This window comes from Odocoileus virginianus, chromosome 27 (assembly GCF_023699985.2).
Source record: "Odocoileus virginianus isolate 20LAN1187 ecotype Illinois chromosome 27, Ovbor_1.2, whole genome shotgun sequence".
NCBI classification, from domain to species: domain Eukaryota; kingdom Metazoa; phylum Chordata; class Mammalia; order Artiodactyla; family Cervidae; genus Odocoileus; species Odocoileus virginianus.
In genome coordinates, this window is record NC_069700.1 from 16,301,094 (window position 1) to 16,317,773 (window position 16,680).

The window sequence follows — 16,680 nt, forward strand, 5'->3', positions numbered from 1 at the left end:
ACATTACTGTCCTGTAACAGACTTTTTTTCGTATGCATGAAATAAAATAACACATTTCTGTAATAGTTCTTCATCTGACTTTATCGAGGATACTTTTCCCCCTCTGGCTAGTAACTGAACTGTATACCCCGTATTAGGCTGCAGAACAGATCTCATCCGTTTAAAACTGTCTCTGTGAGGAGACACTGTGGGGAAAATAAGGCTTCAGGCTGACTGGGCAAGGTTGTCAAGTGACAAGACTTGTATGAAACAGGTGGGCTACTGCGGATCGGGGCTATTTTTTTCTCTTGCTACCAGCTTTGCTTGACTCTCTGGTAGGTGCTATTTTTAGTCATAAAAAGAGGGAGTGTGATCATAAGTGTTTCTGAGTCATTATTCATACACCACTCAGTTCTTCTGATAGTAACACCATGCACGGCTGCAATGGCCTTGCTCTTAGAACATTTCCAGGAGAAAATCCAGGCAACCTCAGTGGTAAAAAGGCTATTCTAACTCAAGCAGTAGGCACATCCATTCTTACTAAATCAGCATTCAGAACAATGGTTCCTTGCTCTATAGCCAAGATTACATTGATACATTCAATTGACTGGACTCAACAGGACATCAGCCTCACTTGTAAAACACAATTGAGATAGGTCAAGATATCACACAGAGAAAAGCAAAGATTAAAAAAAAAAACAGCTGAGTGCTCCCTAGAGGTCCCAGCTACTTAGAGATGTTAGAGGGACATGTGGATCATTTAAATCCACTTTTCTCCTCCTGGTCTGTATTCAGTCCCTTGAGTGCCTTCCTAGACCAGCTACAGAGGGTTCGCTGCCCTCTCTGGCGCCTCTTCCCTGTCACTGACTCTTTGTAAGAAAGCTCAGCAATTGTGAACTAAGAAGGGACACTGGTTCCAACTTTAGAAATTGAGCCCTAGAAAGGCAATGTGAATTGCCCAAGATTATATGGATCACTAGCAACAGATATTTAACTTATTTAAATGTATTCATTTCAACAGTTGCTTATTTACCAGATTGAACACTGCCAAGGGCTTTAAAATGATCAATTCATTTCATCCTCTAAGCTCTCTAGGCAATAGATGCTATTAGAACCCAAGGATGCTAATTCCCAGGCCAGCTTCCTTTTCATTATAGTACTATCCAGCATCTCCTCCACCATTGTCCTCCTCTCTCCTGAAGCTCAGGATCAAAATAAATAACCAAAGAAGAGAGTGAAAGTGAAGATGGCTCAGTCGTGTCCGACTCTTCGCGACCCCTAAACAGTCCACGGAATTCTCCAGGCCAGAATACTGGAGTGGGTAGCCGTTCCCTTCTCCAGGCGATCTTCCCAACCCAGGGATTGAACCCAGGTCTCCCACATTGCAGGCGGATTCTGTACCAGCTGAGCCACCAGAGAAGCCCAAGAATAAACTGGAGTGGGGAGCCTGTCCCTTCTCCAACAGATATTCCTGACCCAGGAATTGAACCAGGGTCTCCTGCATTTCAGGCAGATTCTTTACCAACTGAGCTACCAGGGAAGCCCAGAAGGAGAGAGGGGAATCCTGAAAAGATCACCCGCAGAAAGGCTCAGGAAGCATGACAAAAGTCTCCAGTAACTTCTTGAGTATTAAATCTAATGGGAGTTTTTCAGTCCTCCTATAACACACAGCCCTCTCATCACTCGGATTCCAACATGGAACCCTCTCCTCTCTCCTTCCGTCAGTCCATGTCTGCTTTCTCTCTCTCCTACCTCTCAACCATGGCCATCTGGCCAGCTCCGTAGGTTCCTTCTGCTCCCCCAGCTCCTAACAGAGGGCAACCCCAATGTTCCACCCCTCAGGCCTCTCCCCAGCTCACCTCCCTACTCTCCCTGGACAGCCTTCAACGATCACCTCTCCACCAGTGACATCTAGCTCTTTATCTTCAGCTACTTAGCTACTCAGCTAATTTTCAGTTCCAGGTGTTTATATACCTCAGCGTCCTCTCTGCTCCCACGGCAGTCTCTCACAGCATATTGTATGAGATACTGTATTGCCATACTGTTTGCCATCTTGTATCAAACCATCTATTTATCTGTTAGACTGGTCCTCTAGCTCATAGACTCATGGAGGGAAAAGACAATATCTATTCATTTTTTTAATTCCCAGCACCTAGCACTATTTCTGGCAAACAACAGATGCTCAACAACGTGCCCAGAGGGAATGAGCAAACTTTATAAGTTGTCGCTACTATGAATATGGTATTCATAGTATATGAATAGAGAATATAGTATGAATACAGCACATCTTCAGCACATTTCTTCCAGGTGTGTTTTTTAACTTACCTGTCCTGGGAGCAGTAGAAGCAGATCTGGGTTGCTCGGATGGGATGGTGCTGGTGGAAAGGGTTGGAAGGCTATGCTCTCTGCTCCACGGGGTGACTGTGAGAACCAGGCTCTTCTCCACAGTGGCCGGGCTGACCTCCAGGCTGGCTGGAGGAGGATCATGGGATGGCATTAGGACCTAGGCGATCAATTACAAGGATAAGTTGTTAGAGGGGAAACAAGGTTGAGTAGAGCCAGGTCAGTAAAACTCAGGCTAATAAGACAAGGGACCAAAAGGCGGAGTGGGAGTGCGAAATTCACAGAGAGAAAAGCTGTAACTCAAACATTAACTGGAGAAGGGGGCACTGGGGTTTATTGAAAACACAGCTACTCACTTCTGTGGTCCACTTAGCCACATAAAAGAAGGTGAAAGGTGTTAATACTTGGTGGGGGAAAAGAACACAGTTAACCTGTGATCCTTTATTTTTTAATGGAAAGTCTTAAAGTGTTTAAGACAATTACAAAGACAGAAAAATACAGAAACTTTGAAAGAAACATACACCAAAGCGGAAAAAAACCCACTTCTGATAATATCACTACTTAAAAGACTGTTTAGCAATTTTTAATGGTTGAGATTATAATACACAGTCAATTTAATCCAGCTTTCCTTATTTACTCTAACTTAAGCACTGATATCTTAAATAACATTCTTTTTTTTAATAAAGAAGTCTTAATTGGTTTATGTTCCTTTATCTTCTGATGCACCCTCTTGTACCTTGGAATACACTAAATTCTCCCACGACCTGTCCTCCAGTCACTACTGCCAGCTGCATTTGGCTTCCCCTGATCAACTCGCTCACTGCATCTCACCCAGTCCTGACCTCTCCCAAGCGAGCAGCCTCTGGACTCTCAAATGTTCTCCCCACAGGGCAGCCTCCGAGTCCACCTCCCTGAGCTCCTGCTCTTAGCACTTGAACCTTCTCTCTGCCTCGGTACGTCTTCTCTCCTAAAGGTCCCCATTCTTTTCTCCTGTGTTTTTCATGGAAAGTTCCATACAGTTTATGTCCTCTCCTTAGTATCTTGCTCCCCCGATCCAACCGATTCATGTCACTAGTGAATTTCTAGCAACCTCAGAACCTATTGGGTCTTGAAGAAACTGCAGGGGGTTGAGAATATATCATCCCCAAATAAGACACTCCGGCAAACTGATTATTTTGAATTAAAGGTACTTGGGAAACTGTCGGTGTAAAAAGAACACTCTGACCCCTCTTCTGTCCCCCTGAAAGCAAGAGACAAATCTCCACGGGAAAGGGACCTTTCCTTTCAAGGATTATCTACAACTTAATGCAGCTCAAAAAAATTTAACTGTGACTGTAGGGGGAAATTTGTATTTCAGTGGAAAATAAAGCATTGTACCAGGAGGATAGATGGTAACCTTTTCACCAGAGAGAAGAAATTGAGGGCTGAGAAGGCTGAATAAACAAACCTTGTGTTAAAACAACAGGCCCAAAATAGAGTCACTTATTTTGTCCCCAAAGCATGATTTACAGTTTCAGCTCTCCCAGAAATGGAAGCTTAAACCAGTCAATCAGGAATAATCTTAAGGTAATCTGCTTGATAAACTCCCACTGCCCCTTAAAGGAAAGTAATCTTGCAATAATCAACCCACTTGCCTGCCTTGTATAATCTCCTTGTTGCCAACTCCCTTCTGTCTATAAAAGTCTTTCATTTTGTACAGCTCCTCAGAACTCCTTTCTATCTGCTATACTGGATGCTGCCTGATTTGAATGCATTTTTGTTCAAACTCTTAACAATGTTAATATGCTTCAGCTTAATTTTTTAACAGATACTTATCTTTAACAGATATTTTGTCACCAATTTACTGCCCCAAGCCTAAACCTCTTCCTCTTTGGCTTGTCAATTCTTCACAGGTTTATTTTTTTCTTTGTTTAAAAAACAGAAAGCTTTCCTTCTTTGGTCATGTGTCATATTTTTATGGGGTCTCCTACACATGAAAAGTAAATTTGTTTTTCTCCTATTAACCAGGAGAAAAAAAAACTTAGAAGAAAAAATTGTTTTCTGCTCCTCAAAACCTACCACAAGAGATCTGCAAAGCCTCTGTCTATACATGCTGCATTATATGGGCTGGCTCTGGAAACGTTTAAAAAACCCTCATTCATCTTAGATACCAGTAGAGGCAACTCAAGAGAGAAGCGCTAAATCATCACTAGGTGGCTGACTTGTGAAGGCAAAAGAACTATTTGCTCTTTTAAACAGTCTGGTCACGAGGCCCCAAAAGAGGAACAAGATGTTAGGTCTGGAAGGTTCTGAGAGCCATCTTTCTTGCCAATACCTTAACAGGTGCCCTTAGGAGGAACCTTCTCGTGTCCTCCACCTAATGAGACTGTTGTTTAGTTGCTAAGTCGTGTCTGACTCTTGGTGACCCCATGGACTGTAGCCTGTCAGGCTCCTCTGTCCAGGGGATTTTCTGGGCAAGAGTACTGGAGTGGGTGGTCATTTCCTTCTCCAGGGGATCTTCCCTGATCCAAGGAGGCGCCTCCTGCATCGGCAGGCGGGCTCTTCACCACTGAGCCTGGCTCCAAGGTGAACTCTGCCCCTCCCGTCTCACACACACACCAGCCACACCCACCTCTTTCCCAGAGCTGGTGCCGGCTTGCCCCTGGAGCTGAGAAGTCTCTCTCTCCACTTCTTCTCCTGGAGGCGGGGCAGTGACCAAGGGAAGCAACAACCTCTCCAGAGAGGGTTTCGGGGCCGGGGTCCACGCCGACTCATTCAGCTCATGGAGCCCTGGGTCCTCCGGCTGCTTCTCCGCTGGTGCTGCGGGGCTGTCTCCAGCAGAGAAGTTGAAACCTCCCTCACCTCCGGGCAGCAAGCCCCAGTCCGTGAACTCGGCGGTCCCCCGGGGCTCCTGCTTGCTGACGGGCTGGAAGAGGTTCTGCTTCAGCTCCCTGTAGTCATCCGAGTACTCAGACATGTCCAGGCCCCGATCCTCGCCCAGGAAGGGCAGGTCCTTTCTGATATCCTCAGGTGAGTCCCCCCAGATTCCCGACGGGGCGCCCCTGTTCAGCATCACCACCCCGTAGTCCAGCAGTGGTGCGTGCCTCTGGGCGGGCCTGAGCACAAAGGTCAGGTAAGACCTGATGGAGCCCATCTTCTTGGGCTCGCAGCTCTCTTTGTGCGGGCAGCTCACCAGGTAGCAGCGGCCCTCAAACCACCAAGCCAGGTCGCAGCTGGACAGGTCGCAGCAGGCGGATGTGCAGTCCCTCAAGGGGGTGGTCTGAGGCACCGGCATGATTTTGCTAGTTTCCAAGTTAGGAGAGATGATGGCATTGGAATACGTCCTCCCCTCACTGCACTGCGTCCAGGCACAACCTGCAAACATACCAGCCACCAATAAGGAAGCCAGGCAGGTCACTTCTGGCAAGCAAATAAACCACCAGCATCTGCTACAGGAAGTCCGCTGCCTTATCATACAGCCTGCCCATCAACACCCCCATCTGTACACCTGTCCTCGCACCCTTCCACCCCAACCCATCCACCCATAGATTCTTCCATCTGTCCATCTCATCTTCCATCTTCTCTCTTTATGTGGTGCTACTCCACTTACTGAAGAGAGGCGTTCTTTTCTATGTGTGTATCGCTTTTATACTGTTTGTCACATTTTGTTCCTCACCCAAAATCCAGTTATAAAGGTTTACTTCAGGAACAACACCATATTGTTGCTGTTAACTGAATTTTTAAACATCTCAGCTTATTCTGATGACAGGGAATTATCAAAAGAGAAAAAAACTTGTCCTAAATATAGGTCTGGAACAACTAGCTTTAAGCCGATTCTAAATAATGAACCACAAACGTTCATGATTTGCCTACTGGCAAATCAGTAGGCAGAAGAGTGGTGCTACCTAAGTGTGATTTGCAGACACAGTGGGGCAGGCCATGATAGGAGAATCCGGGGCTTTTAGAAAACTTGGTAGCAATCTGACATTCCCTGGCACCCAAGGACAAAATCACTTTTCTCCTTTTGTATGTTGTAAAACAAGCAGATATTGGAATCTAAAAGATGGTACAAATGAACCTGTCTACAAAACAGTCATAGATGTAGAAAACAAACCCAGTTACCAAGAGGGGGAAGAGAGGGAGGGATACACTCAGAGACTGGGATTGACATATCCACAACTAACATATATAAAACAGATAACTATTAGGAACCTACTGTATGGTGCAGGGAACTCTACTCAATACTATGATGACCTATGTGGCAATAAAATCTAAAGAAAGAGGGGATAAATGTGTAACTGATTCAGTCTGCTCTACAGCAGATACTAACAACATTGTAAATCAACTACACTCCAATAAAAATATTAAAAAAAGATAAAGAATGTTGCCCACCATTCGGTTCTACAAGGATGAAGTCACTGCCCACTGCAGTCACTAACAGACAGTGTACCCAGAAAGGAATTCAGGATGAAAAGCAGGATGAGGCACTCTGTGCTTTGCAAAAACAGGCCCCTTAGATAGTTGGACACATGTCTCAGGAAGAATTTTAATGAGCTCAGATTCTTGCATCTTCCCATACATAGAAAAGCACTAAAATTGTCAGCTGAGATACCTGTTCCTTGTGACTAGCAGCAGTGGTGTACCAAGAGGTGTGCTTGACTGCACGCATTCTCTTGCCCCAAATCATATACATATGGGCTTCTTCTCCCAGCTTTTCAGAGCAGTTCCCTCAGACCTACTGAGACGCTGTTGCCTGGACTATAGTCCTCAGGAAGGTCCCCGAATAAAATTGAAACCTACAATTCTTGCATTGCGTGTTTTTCTTTCAGTAGACAGCTTGTTGTTGATATTTTACCAAAGAGTCTGTCTGTGGTGGATTGGAAATAGAAACAAATTGGTCTCTCATCACATATAGTTCCAGGAATGCAGTTCTGCTGAACTCCGAAGAGCAAAAGATCTTTCTAGTGAGTGCTCATCACTGATCATTCTCTTAATAACTGTTACATTTTTCATAATGACAGTTAGAGATGACTTCTAACTGGAGGTAAGAGAAATGGTTAAACACAGTACAAGAATTCATGTTGTTTGGGACTTCCCTGGCAGTCCTTTGGCAGGGGCACAAGTTCCATCTCTGATCAGGGAGCTAAGACCCCACATGTCTCCCAACCAAAAAACCAAAACATACATGAGAAGCAACACTGTAACAAATTCAACACAGACCTTTAAAAAATGGTCCATATCAAAACAAGAATCATTTCTTCTTTTCACCTGCATACACATCATCACTATTATAAATTTTTAAGAATCATTCAGTGCCAAATATTAACTCAATATTAGTCTAACTGGTCTCATCCAATAAGAATTAGATATAAATATATATCTTTCCCAGTAAATAAGCAGGCAAACTGCTTTATTTTGACTGAAATGATATTTTCTCAAACCAAAGCTACTTTTAAAAAAAAATCACTTTAATAGTTTTAGCCTTTTATTTTCTAAAGAAAAGCTTAATCTTTTATCAGATATGGAGAGGGGGAAATACTCTGTGCTGAACATGATAAAACAATCAAGGTCAAGAGATGATAAAGGGGATAAAATAGGTAGGTAATCTATAACTCCAAGCTCTACTTTCAAAAATACTGTCTTTACTTGTAAAGATATCACTGCTGCTGCTGCTGCTAAGTCGTTTCAGTCGTACAACCCCAAAGACAGCAGCCCACCAGGCTCCCCCATCCCTGGGATTCTCCAGGTAAGAACACTGGAGTGGGTTGCCATTTCCCTCTCCAATGCATGAAAGTGAAAAGTGAAAGTGAAGTTGCTCAGTTGGAGTCTTAGCGACCCCATAGACAGCAGCCCACCAGGCTCCCCCATCCCTGGGATTCTCCAGGCAAGAACACTGGAGTGGGTTGCCATTTCCCTCTCCAATGCATGAAAGTAAAAAGTGAAAGTGAAGTCGCTCAGTTGGAGACTTAGCGACCCCATGGACTGCAGCCCACCAGGCTCCTCCGTCCATGGGATTTCCCAGGCAAGAGTACCGGAGTGGGTTGTCATTGCCTTCTCCCAAAGATATCACTACATCCCTTTAAAAGAAGCAGCCTTTAAATGAAGACCCAAGCTAGAAATTTCTTTCAAACACAATTGGCAGGATACATTTTCCCTTGAACAACTGAACAATCCTTTTGAAAAATATGAACTGAACAATCCTTTTGAAAAATATGATTCATAAGAACTATCATGTTTCATTTCTGGCTTTGGATACCAGAAGCTTAAAAGTCAACATGTAAAATTGTGTCAAAGAAACCATTAAACATGAAAAAGGCTGTGATCCTAGAACAAGCAAATTGTTACATGTGGTTGAGAAGCTTGGCAGAAGTCTTCAACAAAAAACTTAAAGCACTTTTCCCTCAGGTTGGAGGTGGTGGTCTCCAGAAACCTCTGGGACAGATCATCATTTTGTTCTGCAAAAAATCACCTGAACTGGCTGTTTAGATACACATACCTTAAGAGTGGATCTGAATATTAAATAAAGAAGTTTGAGAAGGTGGGTATCCCAACAACTAAACCATCTATTAGAGTCACTCAAGAAAGTTCCTGAAGCGACAGAAGAACACTCACAGGTTTGTCCCCTCTACAAATCCCCAGTCCAATCCATAAACATAGTAAGCACTCCACGGTTGTTGACAGGTCAACAAAATCAATGGTTAGCATCTTGTCAAAGGCAAAGAGGATAGAGAGAAAAGCCAGACAAGCCCTAAATAACATTACTGGGGCTCAGTTAACCCAGGAATTTTGAATAAATGAAAAATACCCCGTAAGAAAATGACAAAAAGCAGTGAAAAGGCAGGGATTTGAGAGGGAAAAAAAGGGCTCAAAAATTAATGACAGCATTTTCCAGAGTACATCAAGCATGGAATAAAGTATCATTTTGTCTTGTATACTAAGCAGTGGTGAGTTTAATAAGATGGATGTTTGGCGTGAGGAGAGTAATATGCAGGAAATGATAAAGCTTTCCTGACTGTAGTATTTCCTCAAGTGGCCCTTGTATGACCTAAAACTGTGCTGCTTAAAATTAAGATGCTTCAGGCTCCTGAGTCACACCCACTAGGAGTTCTGATTCAGTAGGTCTGGATGGGGCCTAAGAAGACACATTTTAACAAGGGTCACTCCCAGATAAACCTCGGTGTGGTTTTACCACACTGTGACAAACCCTGGATATAAAACCAGTTTCCCTAGCCATATGTCCATCCTCAGTCTTCGGTAAGTCTTCAAAGGGGTCGGGCTGGCCTAGCTGGGGCATGGATCACCAGAGCTGATGCTGACCAAGGATTTTAAGCCATGGTGTGTCCACAAGAAGTAAACAGACCATAGGAAAATAAAGATTTAAGATAGAAAAAAGCCTGTTATTTGCTTTCCAAAAAAGATCTACTCCTATGTGGTTCTTTGAAATAAATACATGAAGTTTTCCCAGTATATATGAAATGTGATTTTCTTTTCCCCAAAATAGTCATGACCAAAAAGTTAAATGCCTGTTTCCAGAAACCACTTATGCACGAGGTCTTCCTTTTTATATGTGAAATAAGTTTGTTGGAAAGCAAACACACAGCACCTTCATCTCCTCAGGTTGATCTGAGTTGCTTAAGTCAGAGAGGAAGTTCACGGGTGAGGCTGGCGTCTCCAGGGTAACGGTTTCCTACCTGCAAAGGTCACCAGCAGCAGCAATGAAGCGAGTGCGCCTGTGGGGGGCGCCATTCCGCCTCACACAGTGGGTGCAGGCAGGCTGCGTAGAGAGCCCTGAGAGGTCTTGGCTGCGGGCTTCCTTTGTGTTTCTTAGGAGCCAGATTTGGCCTCAGAACTTCAAAGGAAAAACAGAAAAGAGACAGGAAGGAAGAAAAGAATAGGTAAATGCAGAAACACACACATTTATCTCTATCATTTATTCATGGCAATGGGAAGCCTATCTTGGTAACACCCCAGGGTCACAGAGGGGTTCAGGGCAGGACACCCCAAGATGTGCCACTCTGGCATGTGGATTATTTCAAGATGAAAACAAAGTCCAAAGGACTCAGGATGAAACTCTGTCCGTCCCTCGAACTGCCGAAAAGGATTTAGACAGAGGACCTGTCCGAGGAAGACAGCTATCAACATGAACAAATGCAATATAATATGAGCTAAGTGTGGCAGACATGGAGGAACCCAGCAAAGTCTGCTTGTTAAAACTCTGTGGGTCCCACGATCTCCTCAGGACACAGCAAACATCCACTTTCCAAACGTTGGCTCTTCTTCATCTTCCTGTGAATTGCCTTCCTTCCCTTTGAAGTCCCAGAGCCCTACCTGCTTCTCCTTGGTCCAGGAGGACAAATATACCTCATTATATCCGACCCTCATTTTATCTGGAATCTCTCACATTATGTGGATTTCTTATTAAATTGCAAATTTAGTAAGCAATTAAATTTGGTTTTCTCCTGTTAACCTGACTTATGTCATTATAACTATTTGCCCAGTCACACACACACACACAGAGGACCCCTCCTGACAACCATTTCTCAGGCAAATCATCCACCTGAAGTTTGTTTAAACAGAAAGGACAGTTCCTAAGAAGGGGCAAAGGGTTTCTCATGCTCTCTCCCCTTATAAGCCCAAACCTACGAAATAAAAGAGAGCTGGGGTCAGAGGCTTGAAAGAAGGCAAGACGAAGCCCTCTTTCAGAAATGCTATACCCCCAATGCACACGACGACAGAGAGGCAAGATTGTCCAGAAAACACACAGACGTCACTAAATGCCTTCACAAGTGACTCAGCAGCAATGCACTAAGACTGTCAGAAATTTTAAAACATCTTAATGTATATTCACTTATATTTCCTTTTTATATATGCCCAAGAATGACTTAGGAGAAAAATCTCCCTGAAGCAACCTCCCCACAATCTCTTTCAATGTGTAGAAACAGTTTACAGGATAAGAAAGGGATGTGCTATGGTATAATTGACAGGATTTTTTTTTCTTCCTTTGTGGTATTTAAAATAACGATGCATCTTCTAATCACTAGCATCTTAGATTCAATGATCTAGAGCAATACGAGCATCTTGTTTTTGCCTGGCACTTCCTTCAGTATAATCTTCACAATAACCCGGGTGGCATTATTATCAATGCTTTCGATAATATAAAGATGGTGAAACTGAGGCTCACCAAAGTTCACTGATTTGCTTAAGGGTGAGAAAGAACCAGTATAAGGAAGGTCTGGACTCAAAGTGCTTGTTACTGTAACAAGGCTCCCAGGAGCAAGCACAGCTAGATAAGGGCTTCCTAATGAGTGTTCCAGAGCCTTGCCGTGAGCTGCAAATTGATAACACTATGGTCAGCTAGAGTTCAGTTCAAGTTCACACCACTCTCTCCCACCCATCCCTCATTCCCTCCCCAAGCACACTTATACTCAGGCTTTTGGGAGAGAAAAAGACACCTTACTTTCCCTCTTCCTGTCCCCTTTCCAGAAGCACCTCATCCAGAAACTTACAAGGGGAGCAGGGATGGCAAAGAGTGGGACACAACCCAGCAGAGGCCTCCCAACTTGTCATTTAAGTATGATGTGGTATCTGGGGGAGGTGGAAGGGGGTTACTGGCAAAACAAAACATTTCGTGATGTGCTGGCTGTCCTTTATTCAAGGGAACACAATCCATGGTCTGAGGGAGTAGAGGGCATCTAAGCAAAGGACCACTCTTAGATTTGGGGCAAGAATGAGTTTGATTGAACATTAGAAGCAGCATCATCGAAAAAGGGCACGACGGACTAGGAGGTCAGAGATTTCCTTACAAAGCGAGCAGGTGCTATTTTCTAGGGCGAGGTGCTAGTCATGTCCAACTCTTTATGACCCCATGGACTGTCGCCCGCCAGGCTCCTCTGTCCATGGGATTCTCCAGGCAAGAATACTGCAGTGGGTTGCCATGCCCTCCTCCAGGGGATCTTCCCAACCCAGGGATCGAACCCACATCTCCGGCAGATTCTTTACCATCTGAGCCGCCAAGGAAGCAAGCTGAGCTGGAGGCTTGCAACTGGTGTGCGTGAGGGCTCCTTGACAAGCATCTCCCACACATGCATATGGACTGTGGTTTAGATTTGGGATGTGGACCGGGCCACTAGGGCAGCTTCCTTTTCATACATCCTAATATGTGAATTAGCTTTATCAGTGGGTGCTCAGTCACTCAGTCATGTCCAACTCTTTGCAACCCCACAGACTGCAGCCCACCAGGCTCTCCTGTCCATGGAATTTTGCAGGCAAGAATACTGGAGTGGGGAGTCGTTTCCTTCTCCAGGGACTCTTCCTGACTCAGGGAGCGAACCCCGTCTCCTGCGTGTTCAGCATTGGCATGCAGATTCTTTACCACTGAGCCAGAGAGGAAACCGGAAAGGACAAGGAGCCTACAAACACAGTCAAACCCGGAATCCTATGGAAGAAGGGTTGGGGAATCGCCGGACCTTGCTTTGAGTCTTTCTCGAGAAACAATTCAAACCACAAGAAGGCCTCCCACTGAACTGCAGTGATGGCTGTCACTGACCACTTGGAACAGGTTGTTGCTCAGCCTACAAGCATCACTGGCCAGTGCCCATTAAGGAGAGAGGGGCGCCTCCCTGGCCCCCATGTTACTGAGCTGAGTCACGTCAAAAGACCAGAAAGGAACCACAGAGAAGGTGGCAGTGGTTAAATTCAGGAGGTTGTTTCTGTGTTACTTTTTCCATGTGTCAGGATAACAGAGGCCATATGAACATGAGCTTCCATAGGTGAAGCAGAGAATGTGAACATTCAGAGTCCCATAAGCTTCAGGCCTAAAAACCCAGAGGAAGACCGCCTGCTGGTGCAAACTGTCTGCCACTAATAACTTCCTTTCTCTGAATCAACGAAAGTTTGGTTTGGGATGGGAAGTGGATAGAAGAAAAGATTGGCCATATCCCGTTTGCAGTGATTGACCGTGCCCTAAAAGGCAGGAGAGCAACTGGTCCTCCAAGGATGGCATTCAGCCTGCTGCCCAGACACTGCCCAGAAGAGCAGAGTTGCTATCAGCCAGGGGCGGTTGGCTGAGAACCCCATGGATCAAGACCAGGCCCCTGCCATACCATAGGATAACTTCAGCCAAATTAATAAAAGGTGAATCTCTGGGCAAACATTGCTCCAAAGGCACACAGCCTGGTAAACGGGCCATGAGCCAAATTTCTAACCCCTTAACCCTTTGGCAGATGCCCTTGTGCAAGTACCTTGAAAACCATATCCTACTTGGAAAGCTCTGAAAAGCAATTATCTTAGAGCGAACTTTCAGTGCTCAGCAAATGTAAGCATCTCCTATTGTCAACCACTGACCTACCCCTTGAGAAATCTGTATGCAGGCCAGGAAGCAAGAGTTAGAACTGGACTTGGAACAACAGACTGATCCCAAAAGACAAAGGAGCACATCAAGGCTGCATATTGTCACCCTGCTTATTTAACTTATATCCAGAGTACATCAAGTGAAATGCTGGGCTGGATGAAGTACAAGTTAAAATCAAGATTGCCAGGAGAAATATCAATAACCTCAGATATGCAGATGACAGCACCCTTATGGCAGAAAGCAAAGAAAAACTAAAGAGCCTCTTGATGAAAGTGAAAGAGGAGAGTGAAAAAGCTGGCTTAAAGCTCAACATTCAGAAAACTAAGATCATGGCATCTGGTCCCATCACTTCTTGGCAAATAGATAGGGAAACAGTGGAAACAGTGGCAGACTTTATTTTTTGGGCTCCAAAATCACTGTACATGATGACTGTAGCCATGAAATTAAAAGACACCTACTCCTTGGAAGAAAAGTTATGACCAACCTAGACAGCACATTAAAAAGCAGAGACATTAATTTGCTGACAAAGGTCTATCTAGTCAAAGCTATGGTTTTTCCAGTAGTCATGTATGGATGTGAGAGTTGGACTAAAAAGAAAGCTGAGCACCAAGGAATTGATGCTTTTGAACTATGGTGCTGGAGAAGACTCTTGAGAGTCCTTGGGACTGCAAGGAGATCCAACCAGTCCATCCTAAAGGAAATCAGTCCTGAACATTCATTGGAAGGATTGACGCTGAAGCTGAAACTCCAATATTTGGCCACCTAATGCAAAGAACAGACTCATTTTGGAAGGCCCTGATGCTGGGAAAGATTGAAGGCAGGAGGAGAAGGGGACGACAGAGGATGAGATGGCTGGATGGCATCACCAACTCAATGGACACGAGTTCAAGTAAACTCCAGGAGTTGGTGATGGACAGGGAGGCCTGGTGTGCTGCAGTTCATGGGGTCGCAAAGAGTCAGACACGACTGAGCGACTGAATTGAACTAAACTGACGGTCAACACTGTCTATAAGGTTCCTTCAGCACATTAATATAAGCAAACAATGGATCTCCATTTCTTCAACATTCAAAGGTATATGGACTTCATCTTATCAAGTCTTCTCTGCTCTAACAATTTGCAGGTTTTGCAAGTATTCTTGGTATTTATGGCCTGATCTGATTCTTTAAATATATATATAGCACCTTATGGATTAAATCATATTTTGACATATATTTTCCCCTTTGATCCCTATAACGACTCTCTCTGAGATAGGAGGTTTTATTATCCCCACTTTACACAAGAGGAAACTGAGTTTTGGGGTCAGTCTTGAGACTCTGGATCTCAAACCTGCCCTGTAACTGCCCCAGTCCTCCTCTACAGTTTCGGAAAGTAAGAACATTCTACTCTGGGTGACTGAAGAAGACCTCTTTCACTTATTATTCAATCTCTGAACTGCTGGATTCTCTTTATAGAGTCTTGCCCTCTCAACTGCTTGCCTTGGCTACCTTCCTGTGGTTTTATGTTCTCATTAAATGGAAAGAAAAGTATTAAAGAATTCACAGAGAAAGCCTCACTAGCTTCCTAAAAATTTCAATCAAAGGCAGCATTGAATCTGAGCAGTAAAATAGGGCTTTTAAAATAAGGCTTAACAAGTTCAAAAGCCTATAAATAGTACAAATACATAGATCCTTACATAAACTCTGCACGGATCAACTTTATACATGTGAAGATCTGAAAGAAATGCTCCTCCCAAGGTGAAAACTGGTGAGAATAATTTTTATTTCTTCCTTTTGATGATTTCTTGTCTCTCCCTTTCTTCCTTCCTCTCTTTTCTGTAAATCCTATTTTTTAATATACTAAATACATCTTCCCTTTGCATTAATAAAATACAATTGCATTTTCATTCTTAAAGAAGGCTTAGGGGACTTCCCTTGTGGTCCAGTGACTGACTCCACACTCCCAATGCAGGGGGCCTGGGTTTGATCCCTGGTCAGGGAACTAGATGCCACATGTAGCAACCAAGAGTTCACATACTGTAACTAAGACCCAGTGCAGCCAAATAAGTAAATAAATATATTCTTTTTAATTTCAAAAATAAAGCAAGCTTTGGTGGTTGTAACACAGCATTTTTTTTTAAGTTACCAAGATGTATGTAAAAGGGCTATTTGTGATTCTTGAGGCTTCTGGCCTGATTTTGTTCTTAAGTGTCACCCCATCTCAGAGCTTCCTGTCATGCCTAACCATCCAAGAAGGCTCACACCAACTGTCCTTTCTCTTTGGGTGATGGTGATGATGTCACTGACTCAGAGATGACATAAGGCTCAGGGATGGGGTCAGAGAATGAATGAGCTTTAGGAATGCAGTGAGCTCAGAGAGAGCACAGAGATGTATCAACAAGTAATGATGGAACACATCTCATCCTGGCCGAGGAAGGGAGGACGGTCAAGGAAGCAGGAAGAGTGAGGCCCAACGATTTCCGCTGTCTGTTCACTGAGTGTCTGCCCCTTATTCCCTGGTAACAGAATTTCAGGTAATTATTTGGGACACAAGGGTACCCAGTTAAAAGACTGTTTCCCAACACCCCCAGAAGCCCCAGTGGGGTTATGTGTGATTACGCTCTGGTCAGTGAGATATTAATATGAAGGAATTGTTGGCGAGGACTTCCAGAAAAAGCTCCTTTTGCCCTCTTCCTCTTTCTTTCTTCCTGCTAGCTGAAAGAGGACCCGAGGGCTAATGCCCCAGCAGCTGTCTACCTCCACGTAGAGACCCTGAGGAGGCGAGCCAGGTCTAGAAAGATCAAAGGTCCCTGATGATGTGGAGCTGATGTATTGATCCTCAAGTGCCAACCTGTGAGTTTTTCTGAGGAGGAAATAAACCTTTACCTCATTTAAGCCACTGCTTATACTGCACTTTCCATTATATGGCACCAGATGCCATTTTAATCCATAAGTGACACTACTTATGGGTTGCTTTTCTTTTTTTCAGTTTATGTATTCTAAAATACTTAGGTTCAGGTAAGCTCAGTTGCTCCATGGAGATTTCAAATACT

General features: G+C 44.1%; 1 protein-coding gene across 4 annotated transcripts in view; it reads right to left on the reverse strand.

Moving 5' to 3' along the window:
• Positions 1-16,680, reverse strand: part of KIAA0319 (KIAA0319 ortholog) — a 70,198-nt gene that overhangs the window by 32,390 nt on the left and 21,128 nt on the right. For 3 of the 4 annotated variants that reach the window (XM_070456220.1, XM_070456221.1, XM_070456222.1), the window contains exons 2-4: positions 9,993-10,150; positions 4,934-5,676; positions 2,305-2,482 (exon numbers count right to left, since the gene is read on the reverse strand). In XM_070456220.1, the coding sequence (XP_070312321.1) occupies positions 2,305-2,482; positions 4,934-5,676; positions 9,993-10,047 (976 nt within the window). In that variant the 5' untranslated portion in view covers positions 10,048-10,150. The remainder of the gene's footprint in view (positions 1-2,304; positions 2,483-4,933; positions 5,677-9,992; positions 10,151-16,680) is intronic. The other variant, XM_070456223.1, reaches the window with a different exon arrangement.